The sequence below is a fragment of the Halichoerus grypus genome, chromosome 12 (genome assembly GCF_964656455.1).
Source record: "Halichoerus grypus chromosome 12, mHalGry1.hap1.1, whole genome shotgun sequence".
NCBI lineage: Eukaryota > Metazoa > Chordata > Mammalia > Carnivora > Phocidae > Halichoerus > Halichoerus grypus.
In genome coordinates this window covers 306,176-324,892 of record NC_135723.1, presented here as the reverse complement: position 1 = coordinate 324,892, position 18,717 = coordinate 306,176, and the positions used below count along the sequence as shown (strand labels likewise).

At 64.3% G+C, this 18,717-nt stretch overlaps 2 protein-coding genes across 3 annotated transcripts in view; one reads left to right on the top strand and one right to left on the bottom strand.

Annotated features, from left to right (window-relative positions):
* CAMK2B (calcium/calmodulin dependent protein kinase II beta) overlaps window positions 1-6,879 on the top strand; it is an 80,742-nt gene extending 73,863 nt beyond the window's left edge. For both annotated transcript variants that reach the window (XM_036085266.2, XM_036085265.2), the window contains 4 exons: window positions 3,222-3,297; window positions 3,418-3,512; window positions 3,671-3,905; window positions 5,185-6,879. In XM_036085266.2, coding sequence (XP_035941159.1) covers window positions 3,222-3,297; window positions 3,418-3,512; window positions 3,671-3,903 — 404 coding nt within the window. In that variant the 3' untranslated portion in view covers window positions 3,904-3,905; window positions 5,185-6,879. The remainder of the gene's footprint in view (window positions 1-3,221; window positions 3,298-3,417; window positions 3,513-3,670; window positions 3,906-5,184) is intronic.
* A 1,080-nt stretch (window positions 6,880-7,959) lies between these two features.
* YKT6 (YKT6 vesicular SNARE protein) lies at window positions 7,960-17,833 on the bottom strand. Its single transcript, XM_036085268.2, has 7 exons — window positions 17,493-17,833; window positions 14,999-15,081; window positions 13,018-13,118; window positions 12,294-12,398; window positions 11,959-12,024; window positions 10,173-10,274; window positions 7,960-9,564 (listed from the first exon to the last, which is right to left on the bottom strand). Exons 1-7 carry the CDS (start codon window positions 17,594-17,596, stop codon window positions 9,529-9,531), a joined length of 597 nt encoding a protein of 198 aa, XP_035941161.1. The 5' UTR covers window positions 17,597-17,833; the 3' UTR covers window positions 7,960-9,528.
* Between the last annotated feature and the right edge of the window lie 884 nt (window positions 17,834-18,717).

The window sequence follows — 18,717 nt, the reverse complement described above, 5'->3', positions numbered from 1 at the left end:
CCCCGCCCAGGGCTGCGAGCTGCCCTTGGAGTCTGCAGAGTAGGCCAGGTTGGGGGCTCTGAGGACAGGGCATGCTGTGAGCGCTGAGCACCCTGGGCTGATCTTGGGGGTCTGCCTTGAACCAAACTACAGACGTGGGGGCCACAAAAAGGGGCCCTGAGCGGGACTGAAGGGAGGGGTGTGGGGGGGCGCGGAGGGCAGGACTGGCGGGGGAGGGGGTGAGTGCTAGGGGGGCTGAGGCCCCTCAGGGAGCAGCGTCCTTGCTCCGGCACGTGCCCTCCCCCGAGTCCTCAGCACCGCAGCTCCTTCGAGGGCTGGGGGTCCGCAGGTGAAGGACGGGGGTGGAATCAGCCCCGAGAGGGGACTTGTGCGGAGCTGGCTCTCCAGACTTGCGGCCGTGGGCGTCAGAGCCGGGGTGCCCCCAGCTCCACCTCTGGGGCCAGGGTCCGCCTCACCCGCACTGAGGTGCAGGCGGCGGGGGGCTGTCCCTGGGGTGGGTTAGGGGCATGTGCCCGTCAGCTGTCGTCATGTGTAAATGGGCTCGGTGCCCACTGGCCCAGGCCGTGTTCCCCATAATCAGGGATTACACCCAATCCAGGCTGATCCTGCACAGCTGCCCGCCTGGGGTGGCTGGGGGCTCGCGGTGCCCCTGCAGCTGCCAAGGGACACGGATTAGGGCCAGCCTGGGGTCACTGGGGTCCCCCAGACCCTTTGCCAGCAGCCCGGCCTCCTGGCCTGTTAGCTCGTCCCGGGAGAGGGCGTGCAGGGGCTCCGGTCCACCCCGGGACCCCTCCCACGCCACACCCCTGCCGGAGCTGCCTGGGGCGGGCCCACAGCTCGCGGCCTCACCTCCCGGGGAGCCCCCCACGCTGCGCGCCCCTGGGGGAGGCAGGGCTGCCATGCAGGGCAGGGGTGGGTCTGGGCAGCAGCCCTGCTGCGATCTCACCTTGCTTGTCTGCAGAATGCGTGTGACGCCGGTTCCCAAACTCCAGGCTCCGCGATGTGTGCTGTCACCCTGATTCCCTCCGGGTGACTTTATACTCTCATTTTGTATCACAACTGGCTTTAAAACACTCCACACGACTTCACTAAGTGGAAGATCGGGTTGACTTACCACAGTACGGGGTGCACGGGACACAAGACAGGACGTGTCGGGCAGTTCCGGTCGCAGGGCTGTTGGCTGAGGGCTCCCGTGGGCTGCTGGGGTGAAGCAGGGGGGCCAACCGGTGTTGGGTGTCAGACACGCGGGCGCTGCCCACCCTCACACGGGCGGGGGGGGCCTGGCTTGGGGGTCGCCGGGGAAAAGCTGGACTGCAGTGGTGACAGGGACCTGGGAGGGCGGATGAGTGTCCCCGAAGCAGAAACGCCCAGCCAGAGGGCAGAGAGGTGGGCAGGCTGCTGGGAGGCCACAGACCGGTGATGCAGAGGGACCCAAGATGCCCAACACTGTCCTGCTCCGGGTCCCAAGACTGAGAGTGGAGAATGGCAGGAGTCGGGACAGGCGGGCGTGGGGTCCCTGGAGCCTGCAGCCCACCGTCCTGGAGGCCAGCTTCCAGGGCCGACCGGACAGTGGGGGCCTGGGCTTGCACAGAGACCGCCCGGAGCCCAAACCCTGCCACGGTGCGGACACAGAGTTCGGTGAGAAATGGAAACGGGACCTTCGCACAAATGCAGCTGGGTCCAGAGGGAGGGTTTTCCAAGATAGGAGAAACCCGCAGGGCGGTGCACACACGAATCTCCACGTGCAAATGTGCCCTCCCCCGTGACACCAGCACACGCGTGCACCCAAGCCCTCGGCTGTCACGGAGCTCCTGCTGTCCTCACTATCCAGACCCCGTGCAGCACATGAGGCCTGTCTGGGCTCACGTGCAGCACACGGCGCCCTTCAGGCGGGCATCTGTGGGAGGGGGCATGCGGACAGCCGAGGGTGCTGGCAGCGGGGAGGACACACGGGCAGCCCCGTGCCAGGGCTGTGGGCACATGCTTCAAAATGCGGAGTGCACCCTTTGGAGACCCTGCCACCTGTGCTCTGGGACTTGAGCCCGCGCATCACCTCACGCGTGTGCAGTTCCCCGTGGCGCTGGTGGCTGGAGTGCAGACAGATGCCCAGCCGCAGGGGCAGAAAGCTGCTAGGGAGCCAGGGAAGCTGCTGGAAGCGCCGTGCCCCGGGAGGGAGCCCGTGGGGAGGAGCTCCTGGGATCCTGCACTGGCTGGGTCTGAGGCTTACCGTCAGCCTGCTGCTTGAAGAGATCCCTGGGATCCGTGTGCGCGCACACCCGACGTGTGTGCACATTCGAGGGTGGATACATCTGCGCGGAAGTGGCTAAGCACCCACCTGAGGACAGTCCTTCTCTGGGGAGGGGGAGTGAAGAACGAGATTTAGGGGAACACGGGCATTCACAACTATATCTGGAAGGGCTTATTTCTTTAAAAAAGTCTCAGCGGCAATGAAAGTGGTCCAGGTTTGAATCCGCAGGGTGTGAGGCTATGTTATTCTCTGAAATAAGTTGGGATTCAAGAGACAACAGGGACCCCAGGCCAGCACCCTGGGGCCGGGCCTGTCCCGGTGCAGAGGCCAAGCGGGCAGGAGCCCACAGCCCTGGGACGGAGGGCGTGAGGTGGGCTGGTGATGCCCGGGGGGCGGGGGGGAGCTGGCACCCGGGCCCAGGACTGCACGCAGGTGGAGACTGGAGCAGGTGCAAGGCCAGCCGGCTGTCCGTGGGCTTCCGGGGAGAGACTCCGCGTCGTCCTCCTCGGGCCCCTCTGGCCCTACTCCCTGGTCTTTGCTCCCAGTCCTCACCCTGCAGACCCCATCCCCTCACTGCTTCACAGCCGGCCCTTACAGGGATCATTTCTATAGTTCGTTACTAGATGTTTCTAAAGACGTGTTGCATTCGCAAAGGGCTTGTGAGCTGAATCCAGGTGGGCAGGAGCCAGGAGGGCCGGTCCCAGGGGACACGGCCGGAGGGACTGGGGGGCCACACGGCGGGCTTTGCTTCCTTTTCTGCGTTCTCCAGACCTTCTATGTAAGACAGGGCTTGGTGGACTTGGAAACGTGGGGGCTGTGGGTGACCTTGGAGGGAGCCATGTGAGCTGGACAGATTGGGCGCGGGTCCCTCCTGGGGAGGAGAGGCGGGTGGGGGCTGGGGACGCTCTGCCCTAGGCCCTCCGCAGGGCCGCTTGGGGTGGTCCTCGGTCACTGGGTGGCTGTGTCCCTGCAGCGCGGAAGCAGGAGGTCATCAAGATCACCGAGCAGCTCATCGAGGCCGTCAACAATGGGGACTTCGAGGCCTACGCGTGAGCGGGGCATCTGGGCTGGGTCCCGGGAGGCCTGGGGTGGGCGGTGGGGGCTTCCCTGCGGTGAAGGGAGGGGCGGGCCGCGGCAGGGGCCTCTCCTCACCTGGGTCTGCCCCCCAGGAAAATCTGTGACCCAGGCCTGACCTCGTTCGAGCCTGAAGCTCTGGGCAATTTGGTCGAAGGGATGGACTTCCACAGATTCTACTTCGAGAACCGTGAGTCAGGGGGCCGGGTGCAGGGCGTGGGCGGTGCACCCCCGACAGCAACGCAGGGCTCCCCAAGACCTCCAGGCCGCCCCGGCCCCCCGTGCGCTGCCGGGAGCGGAGGTTCCCCGGGGCGCCCCGCGAGCCCCCGCCTCTGCCCCCGCCTGCAGTGCTCGCCAAGAACAGCAAGCCCATCCACACGACCATCCTGAACCCGCACGTGCACGTCATCGGGGAGGACGCCGCGTGCATCGCCTACATCCGCCTGACGCAGTACATCGACGGCCAGGGCCGGCCCCGCACCAGCCAGTCCGAGGAGACGCGCGTGTGGCACCGCCGCGACGGCAAGTGGCAGAACGTGCACTTCCACTGCTCGGGCGCGCCCGTGGCCCCGCTGCAGTGAAGGTGGGTGCTGGCGCGGACCCTCCCCGGGGGCGCCCCCGGGCTGCAGGCAGGCAGCACCCCGTCCCCGCTCTCCCCGTCCTCCCTGGGGGGGGTTGCACATGAGAGCTGACCCCGCCGGCCCCCTCCTCCCTGGGGGGTGGGGCAGACGAGAGCTGACCCGCCCCCCCGCCTTCCCTCCCTCCTCCCTGGGGGGTGGGGCAGACGAGAGCTGACCCGCCCCCCCGCCTTCCCTCCCTCCTCCCTGGGGGGTGGGGCAGACGAGAGCTGACTCGCCCCCCCGCCTTCCCTCCCTCCTCCCGGGGGGGTGGGGCAGACGAGAGCTGGGCCCGCCCCCCCCGCCGGCCCCCTCCTCCCTGGGGGTGGGGCAGACGAGAGCTGACCCGCCCCCCCGCCGACCCCCTCCTCCCTGGGGGGGTGCACATGAGAGCTGACCCGCCCCCCCCCGCCGGCCCCCTCCTCCCTGGGGGGTGGGGCAGACGAGAGCTGACCCGCCCCCCCGCCTTCCCTCCCTCCTCCCTGGGGGGTGGGGCAGACGAGAGCTGACCCGCCCCCCCGCCTTCCCTCCCTCCTCCCTGGGGGGTGGGGCAGACGAGAGCTGACTCGCCCCCCCGCCTTCCCTCCCTCCTCCCGGGGGGGTGGGGCAGACGAGAGCTGGGCCCGCCCCCCCCCGCCGGCCCCCTCCTCCCTGGGGGTGGGGCAGACGAGAGCTGACCCGCCCCCCCGCCGACCCCCTCCTCCCTGGGGGGGTGCACATGAGAGCTGACCCGCCCCCCCCCCGCCGGCCCCCTCCTCCCTGGGGGGTGGGGCAGACGAGAGCTGACCCGCCCCTCCGCCTTCCCTCCCTCCTCCCTGGGGGGGGTGGGGCAGACGAGAGCTGACCCGCCCCCCCGCCTTCCCTCCCTCCTCCCTGGGGGGTGGGGCAGACGAGCGCTGACTCGCCCCCCCGCCTTCCCTCCCTCCTCCCGGGGGGGTGGGGCAGACGAGAGCTGGGCCCGCCCCCCCGCCGGACCCCTCCTCCCTGGGGGTGGGGCAGACGAGAGCTGACCCGCCCCCCCCGCCGACCCCCTCCTCCCTGGGGGGTGGGGCAGACGAGAGCTGACCCGCCCCCCCGCCGACCCCCTCCTCCCTGGGGGGTGGGGCAGACGAGAGCTGACCTGCCCGCCCCCCCGCCGACCCCCCCCCTCCTCCCTGGGGGGTGCACATGAGAGCTGACCCCTAGCCTCCCCCTCCTCCGGGGGGGCAGACGTGAGCTGACCCCCACGCTCCCCCCCCCCCCCAGAGCTGCGGCCGGCTTCGCGGGACAGACTCGGTGTTTGGAGCCCGGCCGCCCTGCCGCGGCCTGCCTGTCGCATGTTTGTGTCTGCCTCGTTCCTCCCCTGGTGCCTGTGTCTGCACAAAACCAAGACCGGACGTGATTTCTTTTGAACACCAAGATGACGACCACCACACACACACACAATTGATGTTGGATGAAACAGGAGAACAAAACAAAGGAAAAAGCTGTACAAATCACTGGCATTTGTGGGGCTTCGAACCGACGGGCACCCCCCCCATGCTCCATGTGTCTGTCCGCCCCTGGCCCCTCGGGGACCGGTGGGGCAGTGACCGCGTCCACAGGGGCCGGGCTGAGGACCCGCGTGTGTTAGATCTGCATCCCCCCGCCGTGCATGGCTGCCGTCAGGAGTGCCGGCCACCTGGGGCCAGGGGGACCCGAGCACGGCTGTTCCCCTCCCTTCCTCTCGTGCCCCCAGCATGGACGAGCAGTGCAGAGGCTGGGCCGGCCCCCGGGGCCCCGATGAGCCATCTGAGACGCCCCGCGGGCCCAGGGCTCCCACTCCGGTCCCTCTAGGGCCGGGGAGGTGCAGACCTCACGCCTGGCGGGAGACTGGCCAAGAGGACACTGTTGGCGGCAGCCCCACTGGGGAGGGGAACCCTCGGGCCGGCCTCCCTCCTGTTCGGGGTGCCTCCCCTTCTGCCCACCTCTCCCCTCGCCAGCTGGTGCGGCCACAGAGGGGCTCCGGGCTTGGTCAAAGACACAGGAAGGGGAGGGGGGTCAGAAAGCGGGTGAGTGGCGCCCTGGGCTCCCGGTGGGCACAGCAGGTGTTGCGGACGGTGCTTTTGGAGTCTGGCCCAGAGCAGAGGGAGGGCTGGCTGCCCTGGGCCTGAAGGGCAGGGCGCGGCGCCCCCCCCCAGGCCTCTCCAGGCTGCAGTGTGGGACAGGGACCGTGGGATGAGGAGAGAGGCTGGGCCCATCGCGAGGTACCCCCTGCGTGCTGGTGGGCACTGTGGTCAGATGGCAGCAGAGCGCGCCCAGGGTAGCTGGCCAGGTGGGGTGGTCGGGTTGTGATCGCAGAGGTGCGGGACCCTGCCGCCCCAATACCTGCCCCTTAATTCACATTTGCAACAAGGATTTTCTTTATCTTCCCCCACAAATCAAGCCAAGGGAGGGGCACAGAGTGGGGAACGGGACACAGGATGCTGGTCTCCTAGGGGACTGTCCATCAGCAGACACTCAGAATGGACACTCACCTGCCCGTCCATGGCTGTGCTCAGGACAGCTGTCCCCACCCATGGACACAGGGTAAACATCTACCAGGCTCCCTGGGCCGCGGGCAGCGGCAGGGCTCACCGGGGACAGCGTGTGGCCCGACCACCCTCACCTCCGGGGGCCTCCTCCCCTCCTCCCCTCACCTGTTATCTCCACGGAGCTGCCTGTCTGGGATAATTTGGGGATTTTTTCTGGGGGATAGTTCTTTTGCATGACCCCTCTCGAGCAGGCCACACCTGCTTGTCTAGCTAGATGTTGGAGGTGTGGCCACTCTGCAGAGGGCCGGCTGCCTGCAGTGCTGGCCGGCCCCCCCCTTCTCTCTTTTTGCTGAGTTCCATTGTCTTTTCTTTCTGAGCCTTGTAAGTGTAAAAAATCATTATTTTGTTCTGTCTCGGGAAACTGCAAATAAAAGAAAAACAGGACAAACGGCTTCACGTGCAGCTGGGGGCCTCATGCCAGGGCCCCTCCGAGCCCCAGCCCCCAGCCCAGCCCCCAGCCCAGCCGCTCCCCCACGCAGCCCTGCCAGAACCCGGGTGCACCCTCGTATGAAGATGGGCAGCCTCCCCTTCACATCGGCTCCCCAGGCCCTGCCAATGCTTGTCTGTACCTCAGGCCTCGTGCTTTCCTGGGACAGAAATGTGGGCCTCAAAACAATCCGAGAGATAAACACTCCCAACTTGTGTGTGCAAGTGACTTCTGGTAAGAAGGGCGCCCTGGGGGTCACTAGGACAGGAGCCCTTGACTGCGGCTTCTTGGTGCCCAGCAGGTGCTCTCAGGAGAGAGGGCCGTGCCAGGGAGCGCAGAGGATCCGAGAGCGGGGCGCAGAGAATCTAGGACACAGCCCTCAAGCGAGCGGCAGTGGGTCCTGGCACAGTATCTAGGGTTCCACTCACCTATCAGCTGTAATCCGAGGACATTTTCCAGGCCAGGCCTCCCCATGGATGCACAGCGCAGCCCTGCCCCGCCCCGGACGCTCCTGAGCCCAGAGGTGTGGGGTGCGACCCGCAGCGGGCTGGGTGGGCAACTACGGAGCTGGGCCCGTGAGACAGCCTTCGGTTGGTCCCTGTTAAGTGGCACCTGCTTTGAGCAAAGCTCCCTGGGCCTCAGAAGACCCCATACTAAAAAGCTGGTGCCCTTGGTCCAGCAATGGAACAGGCAGAGAAGTCTTCAGACCCTCTGATGATGAGCGAGCAAACTCATTCCCTAAACTGGGAGCAGACTGGAGACCCCTTGGCCTGCACGCACCCCAGGAGGCGCGGATGCCCCCACACCCCTGCAGGGCTGCCCCCCCCCCCGAGGAGTTTCCACCCGCGTGGCGCGGGCTGCTGTGCGGTAGTTCCCCAGGCCGGCTCCCCTAGGTCGGCTCTAGGGCTCCCCTGGCTCCTGCCAGAAAGGCCGGGGGGGGGGGGGGGGGGGGGATCTAGGCAGCCGCCACCTCCCCTGGACAGGCGCTCCCCGCAGGTGCACACACGGAGGCCCCTGAGGCTTGAACAAAGCAGAAGACTATTTGGAATTTCAAAAGACAACTTTATCCAGATAAGAATCTTTCCGATAGAACAGAGAAGTTAGGCGGCAGTTACTAAAATACACTCTTTGCCAAAGGCTTCCACGTGGGACCGCAGGAGCTGGGGAAACGCTGGTTTGGGCCTGAGCCAGCCCCCCACCCCCCGCACGGCCCTCCCTGCAGCTCTGCCCCACCGACCTCCAAAGCTGGAGTCCGACACCACGGTCCTTCCTAAGGGGAGGTCACAGCCCCCTGGGCACCAGTGAGCAGGTTGGGCCTGCGCGTTCCAGGGGGTCCCCCGGGCAGGCTATTTTAGGGGTAGGCCAACTCCTTTGGCCAGCACAGTGCCCAGAGCAGGATAGCCGGTGGGTAAACCTGCTGGGGTGGGGCGTGGGGGTCCTCCGAAGCCACGTAGGTGCCACCTTCTGGTCCAAACAAGGGCATTCAGGGCCCGGCACTTTGTGTCAGGACAACGGGACCTCTTGGGTAGGGCAAGAACCAGCATGCTCAGGGAAGGACCCCAGAGGACGAGACCCTGTCTGACACAGCCCCAGCAGGGGCTTCTGAGGGGACCAGGTCCCAAGGGTGCATCATGAGCTCATATCCTCAGGAAGCGTTGCAGGACGAGGGAAGGCAGTCTGGACCATGGCAGTGGGGCCTGAGGGAGTGGGCAGGGCTCAGGGCTGGGGCTCGTGCCGCTGGGGGGGGGGGGGGGGCTCTCAGCAGTGCTCCTGCGGAGATCAGGCCACACGTGGGGCACTGGGAGTCCTCGGGATGGCTGGCACCTGGTCTTGGTGGCCAGGAACGGTGGCCACAGCAAAGGCCACTTGCTAAGGCACGCAGGCCCCAGGTGGTCGCTAACACAGTCTTGTTGCCAGAGAGGCAGGTGAACACGGGTTGAGAGAGACAATATCCGCTGCTGTGACCCGGCGGGCAAAGCTAAGCTGCGAGGCAGGGCTGACGTCCCCCACCCCACAGGCATCTGTGTCCCGTGGACGAGCCATGCCCTCGGCAAGCAGTCAGTCCAGCACAAGTGCATCTGTGCGCCTGGCTCGTCCCAGCGCGGGCCTTGGCCTGCTCACCCCCCGCGCTTGCGCCCGCTGTAGGTTCAACCCCTGCTCCGCCCCCTCCGTCCTGCGATCGGGGCTCACCCTGGCTTTACTGGAGTATTAATAGTCAGCGCACAAACACCACCCCAAGGTGGACCGAGGACCAACAAGCCTGGCTCCAACCTCCCCGGGGACCTCGCACAAGTCGGGGGCCCACAGGTTTCCCAGGGGTTAGAGACGAGCCCTTCAGCGTCTATGTGAGTCACTCAGTTTATGGTTTCATCTGGCCCAAGAATACACCTTTGGGGGCCTCAAACGAGCTTTTCAAAAATCACCGGACACGTAAGTTTGAATGTTCCCCAGCCCCGGGCCCTTCCACGACCCGTCAGTTCCTGCCAGGAGCTCCCAAGTGAAAATGTGTCCCCACGTGGGTCTCTCCATGGTGGCTCTGCTTCTCCAGGGGCTGCGGGTCTGATGCCGATGGCCGGGCCATCTCGGCACGGGGGCCTCCGCGGGCTGCCATCACATGATAGTGCAGCACGAGTTCTGTTTCCGGGCCTGGACAGAAACACACCGGGGCTGGAGAGGCGGAGGCAGCCCCACAGCGGCCCACAGGCTGGGGTGGGGGGTGGGGGCCGGGAGGCAGGGGCCACGGAGTGGGCTGGGGGGACGGAGAGCACCTGCAGGTGGACCGAGCGTCTGACTCTGCACCAGCCTGGGTCCCCCAGCGCCACCCGACCCCGTGCGCAGGGGTCGTTCTGAGAATGTCCTTACAGAACTGGTTCACAGGCGCGCCCCCCGCCGAGCCCCATGGCCGTGTCCCTCCCAGGCTCATAGGAAAGCACAGGTGCGTGCCTGGCCCTGCTGCGGGCCACGCCAGTGCGCCACTTCTGTCAAAGGGAACAGAAGTGGAAGGGCCGCTCTGGGAAGCCTGGAGGCCTCACCGCTCAGCGGGCAGCAGGAACATGCGAGGCCGGGGGCGCAGGGAGAGCAGCCGGAGCCGGGGGGAGGGTGGGGACAGGCCTCTGCCCACGTCGGCTCCCCCCGCGCCCAAGAGACCCTGCACTACTGCCAGGCCTGGGCCACCCCCTCTGCTCTCCCCATGCGTCACCGAACGTCCTAGGAACTCGTCGGTGGCGGGAGCCCGCGGGAGGGCTAGCACTCACTGTCTTATAGAAGGCTTTGGACTGTGTTCCCAGCACTTCGGACTTGGACACCAGGTCGTCTAGCCTCTCCCCTCGCTCCAGCAGAGACTCCATGGTGTTGTGCTGGACACAGAAACAAGCAGACGCTCTGTGTCCACGAAGCAAGTGGACACGAGCCCCTCCTGTGGTTCCGTCACGGGAGGCGCTTCTCCTGGGGGCTCCTCCCCCCACGTGAGCGTCGGGAGCGTCCCAGCCGAGCAGGACCCGGAGCCCGTCCCGGGCGCCCCCAGCACAGGCTCACACCACCACGCTCGCAGCCACGGGACACTCGCGGACTCCCACTGGCCACACCGCCTCCCGCTGCCTGAAGGGCCCGTGTTCCAACGCCGCACTCGGGGAGGGCCCGCGCGGACGGCCGTCGCCGGAGCACCTGCGAGCCCCTCTCGGGCTTCATCGGGGCAAGGAGCGCAAGCCTGGGCACTTGGACGGGGACCGGCCCAGGAGGGGGGACGAGTCGTCTCTCTCTACACAGAGCTCACGACTCCGGCTGCCGGCGCGAGAAGTGAACGAGGCGAAGGGCCGCACGGGGAGGCGGCACGGCCAGGCCCGTGTCTGCGGGCACTGGGGGCCACCACCGGCTGCCCGCGCTCGGGGAGAACACGCGGACAAGCCCATGGAGAGAGACGGAGACACCTGCAGACCCTCACACCTCACTGCCGACCCACAGCCCCCAAACCACGTCATCCGCAGCATGCCGGATGCAGCGCCCCCCGATGACTTCCACAGAACGCAGCCTCCTGGGTCCTGCCCAGGCCGGCGTCCAACCCCCGGACACGGCGCGGGGCGCGAAGGCCGAGCCAGAGCCCGCGGGGTTTTTCTGGGCACCTTTGCCACTCACTTAAGGTTCGCTCGCTGCTGGGCACTGGGGTCCCATGTCTGCCACCTACTGGGAGCGGGGTGGATAAGGACAAGCTCCCGGTCCCGAGGGCTCACACGCCCGTCAGAGAGACGCGTGCACTGGTCGTGACCGCGCGGTGGCGTCGGGAGGCCGGCGCGTGGGGCACCTGCATGGGCACCAGGCAGTGTGCACTTGACCCCAGAGCTTTCCTGAGAGCTCCTGGGGGACAGTAAGCGGAAGAGCCACGATCGGTGGCTACTGTCCAGACACAATGGTGGCAGGTGGGAAGCCAGGGACCAGTGAGCAGGCAGAGGCCACGGGACCAAACTTGAGGAGAGAACAGACACGGCGAGTGCCACAGAGAACTTGGAATTAGAGAGAAAGAGAGGAGGAGGCACAGAGAGGGAGAGAGAGACGCTGAAGCAGTAGCTACCGACCAGCAGAGCGCTCAGGGAAGGCGCGGCCTTCCTGCTCTCCTGACCGGGCCTCAGGACGCCCGGTCTGTGTTTAGCGAGCACGGGCGGCTTCTCCTGCCCCCCGGAGCCCACACCCTGCGAGAGGCACCTGCTGGGCTTGGAGACCAACGGTGGGGGGCGGGCAGCAGCGGCAGAGAAGCAAAGCCCAGAACGGAGACCGTCACAGCGGGGAGGGATCAGGGCCACAGCAGATCTCGGCTGGGGCTCTCGTGCAACAGGGGTATTGCACCCAGACGGGTGCAGGCAGCGTAGACCCGGGGTCGCCTGGGCGGTCTGGCTTTGGGGCCTCAGACGCTCGGGGAGAGGCAGGCAACCAACCCTTCCAGCGAAGCATTTGCATGAGGGCTCCCCCAACCCCAAGCCTGACTGTGCACCTGGCACCGTCCCCTCCCTCCCCCAGCTCCAGGATGCGCTCACCCCCGCTCCCGCTTACCAGAATGATTTTGGTCTCATCCAGCTCAGCCTGCACTTTAGTCATGGGGTCAGCTTCTCGGGGGTTCTAGGGAAGAGCCCAAAACAACATCAGGAGTACAGTGACTACCTGGAAACAAAGCTCAAACCAAGGGAGCCGGACAGGGTTTGCCAAGTTCACCAACCACAGGCTGCTCACACGCACAACAGAGAAGGGAAAGCCCGCCGTGGAGCTCGGGTTCCAGATCTCAGTGTGAGCCCTGCGTGTTCCAGGGGGACACCGACACCGGGGCTGCCAGGAAGTCGCCCAGAGCCGTGACCCGCAGGGCCGCTCCTGGCGGCTTCTGTCCCCCCTACCTGGTACCGACTCAGGTGGTCATCTAGGGCCGTGTAGCTGATGCTGGCAGGGGACCCGACTGGCCACTCTATCCTGTCCACGCGCTTGGAGAATTCGTCTAGGACCTGCAGGACAGAGGAGCCCATCAGCACCTGCAGCCACGGAACCTGAACGGACAGCCCGAGAGAGGCTGTCAGGCTCCAGAAGGAGGAGCACAGCTCACGGCCAGGGGCAAATCTAGGCTCAAGTTTTTAAGATTTCTGGCAATTAAAAATGAAGTGTACCCAACCTGACACGAATCTCATCTGGAGAAAAATAAAAGTATCAGAATTTTAAACTACCGGTTTCCACTTCTATCAGGTTTTACGATTCTAGGACAAAAGGTCCCTTCCCTCTCATTTTCCCAAACAGTTCTTCAAAAAGGGAGCTAGATCCTTTGGATTGAAGCAACCAGCAGATCTCACGTGCTCGTGAAAGGATCAGTGCTCAGCGAGGCCAGAGGCCAGCACCCTCGAGAGGTTTCTGACGAGCACTGTGGCGCTCAGCCCCATGGCGGAGCTGGACCCACTTGGGGGAAAGGAGCGCCCGGGGCGCAGGGATGGCCTGGCCGAGGGGGGTGGCCACAGGGCCGAGCACGGAGTCGGCCGTGGCTCGCAGGAACCACAGTCACCCCCGGGGAAGGCAGAGGCAGGAAGAGTGGCCAGAGTGGTGGCCAAGGCCAGCCCGGCCACACTGCCAACTCACCTTCTCCAACAAGGTAAAGGCTACCCGGGACGGGTACTCGCTGTCAGCAATGACCACTCCCGCGAGACTGTCGTTTCGCACGTAGACGTGGCACAGATATTCTAGGGAGAGGTCAGACACGCGCATGGTGACGTGAGGGCTTTGGACATCCTCACCCTGATCGTGAAAGTGTCACATTGCTGAGCCCTTGCCTGGTCGCTCAGGGAGACTCACACAGGACAGCGCAGGACGAAGCGCTGCCAGCAGCACTGCCCAGCACCGGCTTAGGACGAGTAAATGCCCAGAGGCCCGGTGCGCAAAGCCAGGCTCTAAAGGAGCCACCAGGGGTGCAGAAAACCGCCCAGGGGACGCGGTCCCGGCTGCATTTCCCAGTCACATTCTGGAGCCCCAGCTCCAGCTGGGCTGTGTCTGCGAGAGCCACAACTCTCAGACGCTCTGTCCTGCTCCTGAGCTGGAGACCCCGGACAAGACGAGCAGCCTCCAACTGCTTACAAATCCCTACGAGGCGGCGCCTGGGTGTCTCAGTCGTTAAGCGTCTGCCTTCGGCTCAGGTCATGGTCCCGGGGTCCTGGGATCGAGCCCCGCATCGGGCTCCCTGCTCGGCGGGAGGCCTGCTTCTCCCTCTCCCACTCCCCCGGCTTGTGTTCCCTCTCTCACTGTCTCTCTCTGTGTCAAATACATAAATAAAATCTTATAAAAAAAAAAGTTCCTACAAGAGTGGCCCCGTATAAGGAAATCACCTCTTGGGGCATCAGGTTTCCTGCTGGAGGGGTGAGGGAGAGGGGAGGGAAGAAGAGAAGAGAGAAGGTCCACCTACAAAAAAAATGCAGTCCTGCTGACCCTGCTCTCCAGTCATCAAATCATCCCAAGTTCAGTCCGTACGGCTCTTCTACAAAATAGTCCTCATCCCCTGGTACGAATTTTTGTCACTTTCAAAAGGCTTCAGACAGGATACGGCTAACCATACCCCCAGAGAAAAAGGAACGTAAAGATTACAGCTGACAAATGAGAAACTTCTCATCCCAACGACGCTCACGCAGAACCGCCTGATGCTAACCATGCAGGAACAAAGGAGAGAGAGAACGTGAGCTCCTGAAGTCAGACGAGGGCAGCGATAAATGAGAGCAGGGCCGAGGAGGTCAGGATCGCTGCCGACGCTCTCTGGGCTCTGTCTTTACGTCCCCAAGTAAGCAAGGTGCAAATGTGCTGTCGATGCGCACGCACTCCCCAGAACCGGAGAGGCTGGGTCAGTGCTGGAGGACACAGCTCTCGGCAATCGCCAGGGAGGCAGGCCCAGAGCGAGACTGACCACACACCGGTGTTCACGGTCCAATCTCACCTCTGTGGTGTGGGCGGCACAGGGAGGCCACACAGGGCACACACAGGGGGACCCCCCTCCCCCGGGTGTAAGGACATCTGCATCACCAACACACGGCCCCCCGGGCTGCGGCCCTGCTCTCTGCCCAGTGAGCTTCCCGCGATCTGTGTGACACAGCTGTCCTTCCTGAGTCGTCTGTGTCACACAGGCTTCCCAAAGAAGAGCCTCAAGATTCTTAAAGGAAACCGGAATTATGAAAAAGTGAACGTAAGAGCCAAGAAGAAAACGTAACGAGTCTTCGGATTCCTGGTCAAAAACCTAAGGAGCACAGGATGCGGTATTACCGCATCCGTTGGGAATCCTTGTTTGCGATGTGTCCAACGTGGGCGGAAAGAGAAGAATTCAGGAAGCCCACTTACTGCTCCACGAGAGCTAGACCCCGATCTGAAGCAAGTCTAAGCTTTGGGGTAAAAACTGAATCAGGCAGCTCAGACTCCAACGGTGGGCACAGAATTGTGCGTAACCAGAACAGAGGAGGGAAGAGAGAACCGGCCAGCAGAGGAGCGGGGTCCTGGCAGCCTCCGCGCGGGGCAGCGCCTCTGTGGGGAGCTCCGGGCCGCCCGAAGTGGGACGGCGCAGGCACGAGGCAGCGGGTCCTCTTACCTTGTTCTTTGACGGAAGCTCTGCTGCCTTTCGCGGAGCGCTCCACGATCAGCTGACTTGTGAAGGTCATGAATTCCTGGACGCTAAGAAACATAACACGTGTCACCTCTTCCTGTCACCTTGTCCCCAGCATCACGGAAGGTGACCTCCGAGTGGAGACACCAAGGGGCTGTGGCTTCTGGGTCTCATTCCTTTCCCTCCCGACCTCAGTGACTAAGGAGAGACGCTGTTTTCTTACAAATCCTCACAGCCGTTCGAGCCACATCTACTTGCTACCTCGCTCATCAGGACAACTCACTCCCACCCTCGTGGGGATTTTCTACAGGCTTTAGCCAAGGTAACGCTGTGGTCAGAGCACAGTTTGGGACACGGGGAGCAGCAGAAGCCAGCGTGGGCACAACCAGATGCCGCCGCTGCGCAGGCCGCACGCGGCGGCGTGACCCGCGTCTGCAGTGAATGCGGGCTACGGCTCGCAACACGGCCTCGGGCGTGCTGGCTCATCCTGGCATCCCGTCCAGGGCACTCTGGAAGGCAACCACGCGGCCAAGGAGGAACAGGAAGTGACTTGTACAAAGGCTGAGAGGGAAAAGGACACTCATGGGCCCGAGAGAGAAATGGGCCAGAATGGGAGAGTCACAGGTGACAACAGTTCGGCTCACGAGACTCTGGCAGCCCCTCTGTGGAGGGAAGACCTCCGGCCATGGAGTGTACGTCCCCGGCTGGGAGCCGTGTGACCCCCAAGCCCGTTACTTCCTGCCCCATGCCAAACCCACAAAATCCAGGTTCGCTGTGAGGAGCGTATGGCACTTAGCACAATACCTGGCGCCCAGCATTCCTTCGAGAGAGTGATGTGATCAAAATCATCCCACCGAGAGAAAGTCTCCAAACACGGAAGTCCTTGCAGTAACACCAGAGACACAGCTCAGAGCACGACTGTGTCCAGACACAGGGGGACTTACGCTCGTTGCACAAGTCCGCATACAGGGGCAAGAAAAGCTGGAGACCCATCGGAAGGTTTGACAGCTCAGGGTCTGGTAGCCACGAGGCAGGAAGAATGGAGGTGAGAGGCGTGGACGACATGCTGCTTTCAGAGGTGCCAGTGGGGGCGAGCCCAGAGCACCGAGTGTGTCGACCATCACGCACTGGCAGGGGTATCCCACAGCAGTGAGGCAAAGGTCCCACACTGAAACCCCGAGCACCTTCGGTATACGCGGGCAGCGAAGAAGAAAAACAGCCAAGTTGGCACCAAACGTTCCGTCACAGAAAAGCAACGACACAGAACAGAGAGCAGAGGCCGTGGTAGAAAAAGCTAAGCGTCAAGAAGATACTTCCCGAAGGCCCCAAAAGCAGCTAAACGTTTCCACGACACAACAACAGGAACTGTTTTCGGTCCTGCCAGCAGAACACTCTGATCAAGAACAACTGCCCAGAAGCAGTGAGGACAGAGCCAGATGGCAGCGTCCACTGGACTCGGAGCCCGCAGGGTCCTTCTCTGTCGTGCCCGAGTCATCCCAGCCTCCCACCAACGGGCTGAGGCGTCTGCAGCGTTCCTCACACGCACCTCCTTGCAATTAAGGTGTCCAGAGATACTTAAGACGCCTGTAAGCCCTACACGTCCCATGCTTCCTTCCAAATCTGCAGCACACACCCTCTTGCACCATCAGAGCTTAATCAGAAAAAAACATAAAATTTGGGTTTGACTCCTGGCTGGTTGTGCTATAATTTCTTGCGGCCTCATGACTTCATCCACAAAACGGAGCATAACAATACCTCTCCTACTGAACTGCTAGAAGAACCCCATCGGATAACCTAAACTGGCTCTCCAGGTGTGGCCCCAAGGCCGCCAGGTTAGAATCACTGGGAGAAAGGCGTCGGTCTAAAATACACATTCCTGGGCCTCCACCTCCTCGTTCACCACGTCTGAGCGCGAACCTGGGAAATCTGTACTTATTCACAGTGTCCCTGCGATTCTATTACGACGAGAATTTGGAAATCACTCAGCACAAAACCAAGGTTCTAGTAGAGCATAAGCCTTTCTCCAACGAGAGGAGGAGGATTCCTCGCAGGTCCAGTCCACACCCGAGCAAGAGGCCATTTCAGGGCTCCGTGCGGGAGGGAGAGCCCCCTGCCCACCCAACCCCGACCCCCGGGCCATCCCCGACCCCCGGGGCCCCATCCCCCCGCCCCCCAGGACCCCGCCCCCGCCCCGCGGGCCTCCCCCGACCCCCAGGCCATCCCCGACCCCCGGGGCCCCATCCCCCCGCCCCGCGGGCCTCCCCCGACCCCAGGCCACCTCCGACCCCTAGGACCCCGCCCCCGACCCCAGGCCACCTCCGACCCCCAGGACCCCGCCCCCGACCCCAGGCCACCTCCGACCCCCAGGACCCCGCCCCGCGGGCCTCCCCCGACCCCAGGCCACCCCCGACCCCCAGGACCCCGCCCCCGCCCGCGGGCCGCCCCCGACCCCCGGGGCCTCGCCGCCGGGCCCGCTCACCTGGACCTCTGGAAGAAGCTGAATGAGGACACGTCGTACGCGGCTTTGAGCAGCACCGCCTTGGGCTCGCCTTTGTACAGGACGCTGAGGCTGTACAGCTTCATGGTGCCCTCGGGCCGCCCGCCCGCCCGCCCCCGGGACCGGCTCGCAGGGAGCAGCGCGGCCGCCGCCCCCGGGGACCACCACAGGCTGCTGACGGGTCGGACGCCGGCTACCCCGCCTGGCTCGGGGTCGACTTCCGGTTCCGGTCGGGGGCCGCCGCCCGAGCCCCAACGGAGAGTTTTCGTGCCCCGGATGCAGAAAAGAGCGGCCGGAAACACGAAGGCGGTGGGAGGGGAGGAGCGGGGGAAAGACAGCGCCGCGCATGCGCCTGCGTGCAAGCCCGGCCCCGCCCCTCTGGCCTGTCTGGGGCCGCCCCCTCCCTCATGCGGAGTCCCGAGTTCTCCCAGGCTTTTCCCTCTCCGTCCTGGGGGGGTCCGGTCCCTTCCGGGGCCTCCCGCCTCCCTCCTGGGGCGTCCGGCCCCTTCCGGGGCCTCCCCTCTCCCTCGTGGGGTGCCCCGTCCCCTCCTGGGCCTCCCCCCTCTCTCCTGGGGTGCCCTCTGCCCTCCCAGGCTACCCCCTCCCTCTTGGGGTGCCCTGAGTCCTTCCCTTCTCAGGCCCTCCCTGCCTCCCTCGCAGACTGCCCCGAGCCCTCCTGGGCAGCTCCTGACAACATACCCGGAGCAGCACCCACACACCAGTGCTCTGGGAACCCCAGAAAGGAGCTTTGATTTATGGGAGGATTGCCTTCCTGTATTTTGTAAATCAAATCTCCTTTAAGGGGAAGGTCAGGACACTTTTCTTCTAGAGGCTCCTGCAGGGATGTGAAGGCAAACTTCCCGTCCTTGCCAGCTCTCCGTCCCGCCCCGTCCCTGCTCACGCAGGACCCCGGAGCACCAGCCTGCAGGGCCACGGGCTTCCTGGGCTGGCCCGCTACCTGTCTAGGCACTGATGTAGGAGGCTGCTGACCTCAAAGGGTAGCAGGGATGCGTCACTGCAAAAGGGCAGAAAATCCTATCCACACTTCGCGATCAGCCTGGCGCACAGTGACTTAGAAGGCCTCGTTTGCCTTGAGATGTTGAAATAATGCTTTGCCAATGGGTGGGGATGAATGAGGCAGAGTTCCGTAAGAGTTCCACGTCTTGCCCATTTCTTGTTTATTAAATGGTATTATGTAATCGGCATC

Bases quoted from the DNA above. Each gene is read 5' to 3' on its own strand.
- YKT6 (XM_036085268.2), bottom strand. From the start codon at position 17,596: ATGAAGCTGTACAGCCTCAGCGTCCTGTACAAAGGCGAGCCCAAGGCG. The intron at 12,399-13,017 runs GTGAGTTGGCAG...TCTGTCCTGCAG, and splicing joins CCTTTACCTTGTTGGAGAAG to GTCCTAGACGAATTCTCCAA. The intron at 10,275-11,958 runs GTAAGCGGGAGC...TTCTGTGTCCAG, and splicing joins ATGAGACCAAAATCATTCTG to CACAACACCATGGAGTCTCT.